The 9,566-nt window shown below is 52.5% G+C and overlaps 1 protein-coding gene across 6 annotated transcripts in view; it reads right to left on the bottom strand.

Moving 5' to 3' along the window:
• Window positions 1-841: 841 nt before the first annotated feature.
• Window positions 842-9,566, bottom strand: part of Slc66a2 (solute carrier family 66 member 2) — a 38,652-nt gene continuing 29,927 nt past the window's right edge. For all 6 annotated transcript variants that reach the window (XM_006254952.5, XM_006254953.5, NM_001398666.1 and 3 more), the window contains one exon: window positions 842-1,970. In XM_006254952.5, coding sequence (XP_006255014.1) covers window positions 1,763-1,970 — 208 coding nt within the window. In that variant the 3' untranslated portion in view covers window positions 842-1,762. The remainder of the gene's footprint in view (window positions 1,971-9,566) is intronic.

Genomic DNA, 9,566 nt, shown 5'->3' with positions numbered 1-9,566 from the left:
CCCGCGTCCAGACAGAACACAACAAACCAACATGGTCCACGTGGAGAGGTTTAATGAGAGAAGGAGAGTAGAAGGGGGTTGGGGGGAAAGGCCAGGCCATGGGCACGTGGAGGGAAGGGGGAGGAGAATGGGGAGAGAAGGGACAGGGATAAAGAAGGTGTGAGAGCAGAGAAGAACAAGGACAAGAGAAAGAAAAGGGGGGCAAGCAGCCCCTTTTATAGTCAGGCATACCTGGCTGTTGCCAGGCGGCTATGGGGGTGGAGCTTAGACAGAATACCAACATTAAGTTTGTGTGCTAAGAACTGAAACGAGGTCCTCCCCAGCCATGGAAGCAATGACCCTGCAGTCTACCAACACCCTGGCAGGCTAAAGAACAGAAGTCAGTACACCCCTGAGCCAGTCACTGCCTCACCCTGCTTCTGTTCCCTCCCTGTTGGTCCACAAACCCCCTGCTTCAATGGCTTAGGACTATTCCTTGTCATGACTGTATCTGTGGCTTGCCTGGTACCCTCTGTGGTGTATGGGGGACAATCTGAAGCCTGTTCATCTCAGATATCTGTCTCTTTAATTGCCAGAGAGATGCCACAGGCCTGGATCACATCCCTGAGAGCTGTGTGAGCCTTTCAGCCCAACGCAACCCTGAATTCCCCACCAGAGCCCGTACCAGCTTCCATTTCCCCCCAACTACTACAAGTTACCTCCTCCCCCTCCCCCAACTCATACCACCGCCCTCTAAAGACCCAACGTCTCACCACCTCCCGCCCTGCCCACCCACTGAGATCCCTCCTCCCTCCTGGATCCACACGCTGTTTACTGACTTACATACACCACACGGAACATGTTCATTTCAGCAGCTAGGGCTGCCATCGGTGGCATTTATTTTGGAGGTAATTAGCACTACCGACATCTCCCTTCGGTTTTTTAAAAATAAACATCTTACAAGCATCTTACAGGCCAGAGAGTAAGCAAGAATCTCGCTCACACACTTAGAATATCCGGGGGAAGCTTGGAGGTGGCACAGTGCGGACTCTTTGGCCATCTGGTGAGCCACCGTGACCATCAGAGCTGTTGTGCTAAGTAGATGGCATCATCGTGTGCAGGAGAAATTCTTCTGCCCAGCAGAAGGGACGGTACTGTTATACAGAAGCATCTAGAACATTCTGGACCCAGGAGCCAGCCAGGTCAGCACAAGGCTGCCGAGCGTAACACAATCTCATGATGAGCTCAGAGAGGAAGCCAAATACAGTGTGACCCGTGTCGGGCCAGCGGCTTCCATCCACCCCAGGTGCTGTACACATACCCGTGGCATACAAGGGCAGGACAGGGCAGAACTTGAGGACAGACAAGCCACCCGCAGCCATGACTACACACTGTCCAGAGTGCCACAGGCTCTGCTGGGAGAGCAGAGGCTCACTGAGGGAAGCTGGCTGAGAGGAAGGAACTCCACTGCCTGCTGTGCCTGCCATCTTGCTCAGTGGCATGAACCTATTTCAGGATCGGGCCAGTGTTTTTCTGGAGGAGGTAAGGAAAGACAATCTGCCTTTTCTATCATCTTGAAAACACCACAGAGCCAGCCCTAGCTCCACTGACCCTGAGTCCCCCACCTGAAGGCTGAGGGGGACGCAGCGCTCAACTTAATCTCTGCCTACGCCTGGCCCACCTGTGGGGTACACAGGGCCAAGCTCCCTGGTGCAGAAGCACGGATCGGGACTCAGCACCCACGGTTGGTCAGTCGCGCATGTCCTCGTCCGCCCTAGATTCCTCAGAGCGCCTTGGCACTGGCAGGATGCACTGCATGGGGTGCTGGCTTCTGGGGGTGGTGAGCAAAGGCATAGGCCTGCCCCAGGATGGCCAGGTCCACCATGACCTGTAGTAGACCACAGACGGAGAACTGCAGAGGTGCGCCGTTGAGCAAGAAGTAGGCTGTCTTGAAGGTGTCCCCACTTGTCCACATGAGCACCATCTTGAGGCTGCAGGAACAGAAAAGGGGGCAGTCAGTGTTGACCTGGGAACAGGGGTATGTATAGAGGTCAGTACTGTGACCCAAAGGATTAGCAGGCGCATTTACGAGATGGAGGCCACAGAAGGGGATGGAACAGCCTGACCCAGGCCTGCCCAACCTACCACCTTGTGCCTTTCTCTGGTCCTAGAGAGAAAGGACAGTCTGCCTCACACAAGGACTTGAGAGTTCTGACTCTCGTGGGTCAGACCATGGCTCTGACAAGGTCCAAGAATGGTCTGATCACAGAGAACCACAAGGGTTGGTATCCGGGGAAGCCAGGACCCCAAGGTTCTTCAGCCTGGTCTAGTAGGTCCCCATACTGGGTTCTGCAGATGTGGGAGGGGAATGGAGAAGGCAGAAACAACACACCAAACAAAGCAGCTGTCCTTTGGCCTCCCTTCAAGAGAGAGTTCTAAGAGAAACAGAATCACTCCTCTTGTCCCTACATATCCCTTGTTCTCACTCAGTGTTAGGGGCCACAGACCTAACTGTTTTCCTGCATCATGGGTGCAGAGAAGCCTTGATTTCTTGGCAGGACAAGCCTGTGCACTAAAACTACATGTAGCCCAGGTGTGGGGGCTGCAGCTTATGGGCCCAGGAAGACACAGTGCAGAGGCGAGATCCCACACGCTGAAGACACAGCCACTTTCTTTGGCCACCTCTCTGCACTATTCAAGCTTCCTTTTCTCTTGGGGCCACCAGCTCAACCCTTCCTGAAACCTCTCTCTCATTATGCCAACCCCAGTGCTGCAACTCAGATGCCCCAGAGCAAGGGGAGAAGCACACCCTAGTCTCCTGGTCCTGCATCTGCAAACCTGGGGTTTTGAGAAGTGCCTGCCCCAGGCTTTCCTGGAGACAGAGATCTGAGTGCTCTGAGGAAACTCTAGTGATAGGGAAGAGATCGGTTAGCCCACAGAGTGGCTTACACTAAACGCTGTACTTTTTCCACTGCTGTGATAAAGAACCCAACAGGAGCAATACACGGAATGGTTCGTTTGGTTCACAGTTTAGGGAGGGCATGGCATAGCAGCAAGAGAGAGACAGCTAGTCCCTGCCCCTGTCCATACTCAGGAAGCAGGAGAAAAACGCCTGTTATCCTGCCCAGGACCCTAGGAGAGGGTGGATCTCTCTACTTCAATTAACCAATCCAGAAACTCCCTTATAGACATGCCAAGAAGTCTGTCCCCTAGGTGATCCTAGACCCTGTGGAGCTGACCGTGTTAACCATCACAGCCAAGGTTCTGGAGATCCCGACCGTGTTAACCATCACAGCCAAGGTTCTGGAGATCCGAACACGGAAATGCCACAGAACTTTGCACCCTGGCCCTCCACTCCAGCTCCAGGTCCTCCTGAGGTTTTCTTTAACACTTAGGAAATGTCCTGCTGCCATTCCTGAACTGGAACTTAAGTAGCGGCCAAGTTGTCATTTAACTCCGATGTCCTTTCATTCTAAAACTGATGCCAGGTATGGTGGCACTTGGGGCAGCGGAGGCAGAAGGATAGGGAATTCAAGACCAGCCTCAAGCTACAAGACTTTGCCTCAAGACAAACAGATCGCATTACCGGAAAAGCAAACTATGGGAAGACACCACGCACATACACAGCCCAGGTTGTTCTGAAGGGTGTGCAAATGTGGGGTCATAGGTAGGTTACCACTGCAGGTGTTGCACAAGTCTGAGGCTGCAGGTGAAGAGAACCAGTCTGTATGGCATGACACATCTGAGGTCGGGAGCCCCAGAGTTCACCCAGAATGAAGAGAGTGACGCCCAGGAAGAAGCTTTAGTTCTCATTTCAAAACCAGGCAGAGCCGCACTGTAGGGCTCAGAACACCCAGGGTGATTGACAGGGGCAGCGGGGACAAAACATGGGTCTTGTTGGGTCACCAATGCTTCAGTCCCTCGACAGAGCAGCGTGTAGATGGGGCTGCATCTGATTCATTGCCTCTCAAACAAAGCCCAGGATTCCCCTAGGACAGACAGTCATACCCGCCACACTTCCAGAAGGCCTCTACGACAGCCACGCCTGTGCAGGTCCTGGGGAAATGCCTGGCTGGTCGTGTTTATACACTTATAGCAAACAGAAAGCAGGCGCTGGACTCAGGTTCCACCCTTATAGTCGGTGGCTCAAAGCCCACGTGAGACAGCAGGCTGAGCGAGAGCACGTCATGGCCTAGAAAGAAAACTAGATCTAGCGGTGATTCTTCTAAGTTTGAAGCGAACCAACCTAAGCCAAAAAAGCCCTGCAGGGAGGTGACCAACTTGCCCCTCAAAGTCACCGATGCGTGGTGAGCATTTGCTGGGGCAAAACATGCAGAGGTGACCTACGTGGCCCAGTCAGACCCAGGGAGAGGGTGCTTTGATAATTCATCCGGTGTTAGACTGAGTGGGTGTGGGGTCCCTCGGGCTTGACTCCAAGTCTTCCAGACACAGGTCCCTAGCACAGGACATACAGCTGTAGCCCTGTGTCCCGGACCACCTGTCCCTATCCAAGCCACCTGCCCAGGCCTTCACTGTTAGCATCCCCTTGCCCCAAGTGCATAGTTATGTCTACAGCGAATAGAGAAATGAAGCAACTGCTGGAGCACGGTGCTACCCAGTGCCGGGGATATTCTTAGCCACCTGGGTTCTTCCATCGGACGGCCTCTATCCTCCTGGAAAGATAGCTCAATGGTCCCGTCAACACCATTCTGTTCCTGGGACGAGAGTCTAACCATGCCGAGGTCCTGGCATGCTCTGAATTGCTCAGTGAGCTAACAGAGGGAAAGGAGACCACAGTCGCACACCCCAGAGGATATAGGGCTGCTGTACGCAGGACAGATGCAAATCGGTTTCCTGGGACTATTACTGCTTTGTTCGCTCCGAGGCAATGAGTGCTACCTGTCCTCCCCCAAACCAGGATGTCCCTAGCCAGCGCCATCTTCACGAGCAAACAGTAAGCACACTGCTCCTGAAACCCCAGCACTCGGGAGGCCCAGGCAGGAGGATCAAATGTTCATTCGGTCAGACATGGTAGCGCACGCCTTCAATCCCAGTACTTGGGAGGCAGAGGCAAGTGGATCTCTATAAGTTCAAGGTCAGCCTGAACTACATATCAAGTCCTAGGACTACATAGAGAGACTCATTCTCAGAAAAAGGGAAGAAAGAAAGAGAGAAGAGTTCAAGGGCATTCTGGGAGTGTGGGGGTGTGGTAGAAATATACCACATGCCAAGAAGTTGTTTCTTTCTCTCTCTCTCTCTCTCTTTCTCTCTCTCTCTCTCTCTCTCTCTCTCTCTCTCTCTCTCTCTCTCTCTCTCTCTCTCTCTCTTCCTTGGATGGAGGAAACAGCTGCCGGAGGGTCTCTAACCAAGGTATTCCGATTCCCACAGTACAGGTTACCCACTCTCCAGGCTGTTAGCGGTGGAGTCAGTGTGGGTGAGGAGCAGACTGTCATGGTAGAGGCCTCGATTTTCTGCATCAAGATCACACTGTAGCTGGCGGCCGAGGCATGGCTGTGGTTCCACTTCCATCCCTCCCTTCTGCCTCTGCCCGGTGTTGACTGCTGTCTTCCATGGGCCTCCTGGCCTGACCCCTCTTGGCCTCCCCACTGTTTTAATCTAGGCTCTCATTACCTCACTCTCGGCTCCGGCATTTCTCTTCCCAACAGGGCTGCCAGATCACTGCTCTTAAAATACCTCCTCACCTCATCCTTGTCCTGGGCAGCCGACAGGAATGCCTCTCTCCGGCACCCAGGGCTGCAAAGCCAACTGCTGCACCTGCTCAGCTTCAGCTCAATGGCATGCTGGCCACGCTGACCTCAGCCCAGAACCAAGTCGCCACTACCACCTACAAAAGCCCTGCCACCCAAGTCATGTCCCCTTGGTAACCCGGGTTAGCCAATGTCCTCTTAGATGAGACACAGGAAAAGCAGACACATGGGCAATGTCTTCCTTAGGTATCTATCGTAGGCTGCCACTGCAGTCCCAACATGACTGGGGATGGCCTTGAACTCGTAATCATCCTGTCTCTGCCTCCTAGATGCTAGCGTTACAGGTGTGTATCCCCATGGCTAGTTTAGGCGATGCTGAGGATCAAACCCCCGGAGCGTGCTAGGCAAGCACGCTACCCACTGAGTATCCCCACCCCTAGAGTTGATACTTAGGTGTTGAATGGACAACCGAGAAAGGAGGAGGATAAGCCAGAGCATGATGTAGGAGAGATATTTACAAATCACACATTTGATACAACTCTAATACCCTGAACAGAATTTTTAAATTCTTACCATTCTGTAATAAAAACACTGCAAATACACATTTTAAAACAGGCAGAGATCTTGAGAAGATACTTCCTCAAGAACAGAGCCAGGTCCACAGGAGATGTTCGCTGTCGTTTTAACTGTCAGTGAAATGCAAACCAAACCATCCCGAGCAAGCACTTCACACCCACCAGGGTGTTGGAACTAAAGAGCAAGTAAGAGCAGCTACGGGGATCAGGACCACACGCACGCACACACACTCACACACACACTCACAAACACACACTCACAAACACACACTAACACACTCACACTCACAAACACACACGAACACACTCACGAACACACACACTCACATACACTCACACTCACACATACACACAACATACACTCTTACACACACACAATCTCACACATACCACATAACACACACACCACACACAATCACACAACACACACAACATATACTCACACACCACACATACACACACTCACTCACACATACCACACACGCACCACACAATCACACAACGTACACTCACACACACTCACACACACACACTCACACACAGATACCGACCACCTTCCCCCCCACCGTACCCCCAACCCCGCACCCTGTACAACTAGTGGAACACGAAAACATGTTCCCTGGAATACAGGCTGGCAGTTCCACAGATCACACCCCAAGCCATCATATGACCTGGCCATTCTCTGCCTACATGCTTTCTCTATAAAGGAAAACAGTATGTCCAGAAGAACTTATCCACGAAATCAGGACAGCATGAGTCAACCAAAGGCAGACAAACATCTGGAACATCCACATCATGAAGTTGTAGAAAGGAACGACCCAGAAGGCCACACAGTATATGATTCCAGACATGTAACGACCAGAACAGGCCAATCAAGAAAGACAGAAAGCAAGTAAATAGGGTGAAGTCTGTGTCAGAAGGCAGGGCTGCTAATGAGTTCAAGTTTCTCACCCTTTATGGAGAGACGATGCTAAAATTAGAACGTAATGCTGCTTCCAGAGCCTGGGCACGGACCACCACGCTCCCCCGGGTACCCTGTAAGCGGAGTACCTAGCAGGGTGGTACCCGGCCTTTCTGCTCTGGGCACAATGAGAGGCATTTCTTCTCCCAGCACAGGCTGACTGCTGAGGTCTGGTAGTGACCAAGACATGTCCTAGAAGAAGCATGCTGGGTTTCCCAAAAGGCTATGAATGAGGGGCCTGCTCCGGGGACCATAGTTAGATCTGAATGATCATAGGTTAAGTAAAGCCCGGTTTCTGGGAGCATCCACTATGGCAAGAGAGCCCAGAGTCCCAACTGGATCCTGCAGAGAGGCCTAGCTCAGGGGCCTGAAGCTACCTCCACCCTGACTGCCTTCCTTAGCGGCCCTTCCTGGCTGGATTCTTCAGACTCCTCCATGCCTCGCCCTCCCCATTCTGCATTTGCAGTGCCTTCCCCAGCCACTCCCTCCTGTTTCTGTGCTGGTGAAGGCTGCAGGAGGCTTGGCTTCCTCCCTCCTTTACGCCCACCCCCACCCTCCAGTAATTACTTGTTAGGGAACAGTCTTCAATTCTAGTAAAACCCGGGGGAAGAAGAACACAAACACCTCCCCACACACACAGGATCCACCTCACAGAGGTCCACCGCGTTAATTAGTAAAGTTATTCCAGAAGCATCATCATTCATCACCGGCTACAAAGCCGTGGACAGTTAATATTTTTCAGGAGGGAAATGATTCAGAAGTATCTAGAGTAGTAGCCCCAAGATGGGAAATGTGCCTGTGGAGGTTGTGTGTGTGCATGTGTGTGCACATGTGTAGAGTGTGTGTACACATGTGTAGAGTAAGTGTGTGTGTGCACATGTGTAGAGTGTGTGTGTGCACATGTGTAGAGTGTGTGTGTGCATATGTGTAGAGTGTGTGTGTGCACATGTGTAGAGTAAGTGTGTGTGTGTGCACACGTGTAGAGAAGTGAGTGTGTGTATGTGTGTGCACATGTGTAGAGTGAGTGTGTGTGTGCACATGTGTAGAGTAAGTGTGTGTGTGTGTGTGTGTGTGTGTGTGTGTGTGTACACACGTGTAGAGTAAGACTTTCCAGGAAATCCGTTCTGAGGCCTACTAAAGTCAGTCAGAAAGGAATGCGCCACCCACCTCCCCTCCCCCATTCCCAGTCCCAGGAATCCAGAGGTAAAGCACGGTAGGGCTAAAGTCCAATGTAGATTTCTCCCCCTTGCGGTGCAATGGCACAAGCAGACAAGGGATAAAACCCACACAATCTTGCTTCCACCTGACAGCAGCCTCTGATTCTTAGGCCCGTGGCAGTGTCTGTGCCTGTGCACGTCTTAAACCCATTTTCGATCAATCACATGGAGTGCCTGCCTTCTACCAAATTTATCTGAAACGGCGACACTTTCCATGCTTATCACGCAGATCCACGGCAGTCCAGCATGCCATCGAGAAGGTAGGGACACAGTAGGACCTGCGACATCCCCGAGTAGGATTCTGGTGACCAATCCTAATAATAAAGGTGCCGGCTCAGCGGGGCCCGGCGGGGCCGGCGGTATCGGGAGCTTGGCCAGTAAATGCCCCTGTGCACATGAAGGAGCCCAGCGCCTGTGCCTAGAGGATGCTGAGCAGGGAGCCCCAATATCTCCAAACACCGACTCCGTTCTCAGCTGAAAACGGCTTGCCCAACACTTTCGCTTTGGAACAGCGAGTTAGTGGCCTTTCCTCCGCGATCTGCACTGATGTAGACCCAGAGCTAATGCTCTCCTGCACGTCCGCCACTGCACGTCCGCCAGCCCCAAACCAGAGCTGTGGGATCGTCATGGCTCCGGCTCCACCCGATTTCAATCAATCAATCAATCAATCAATCAATCAATCCAGACCCCCGGGGCTCCACCCATCCTCACTAGGGAAACGGGATCTACCATGGTCACGACTGCCAGCCTATCTCTGCCCTTCCTATGTAAGTATCACACTCAGGCCTCTCCTACACTGATTTCTACACCTCACGCTTATAATCTACGTGTGCACAGGAGCCCCGTCCCTACAACCCTGCATCCAGTAAGAAGAACTACAGAGGGATATTAAAACCCCGTATCCGGCATGACCCCAACCCTCTGTCCTGTCCACTGCCTGTCCCTTCCTAACAGGACTTGCTTTCCTTAGCAAAAACAGACCCTATGATTCCACTGATAACAGAGTATCACCAGGACACACCAGGGCGCACAAGGGTGACTCGAACCTTCAGAGAAAGGTGGTCCCCAGAGGCAGGATGGACTTTAGTGAGGAGTGGGTAGGGAGAAGTGGGCAGGGTCTCGGGGG

Source organism: Rattus norvegicus, chromosome 18 (genome assembly GCF_036323735.1).
Source record: "Rattus norvegicus strain BN/NHsdMcwi chromosome 18, GRCr8, whole genome shotgun sequence".
Lineage (NCBI taxonomy): Eukaryota > Metazoa > Chordata > Mammalia > Rodentia > Muridae > Rattus > Rattus norvegicus.
Note: the sequence above shows the minus strand (reverse complement) of the source record. Positions and strands in the feature narration are given on the sequence as shown.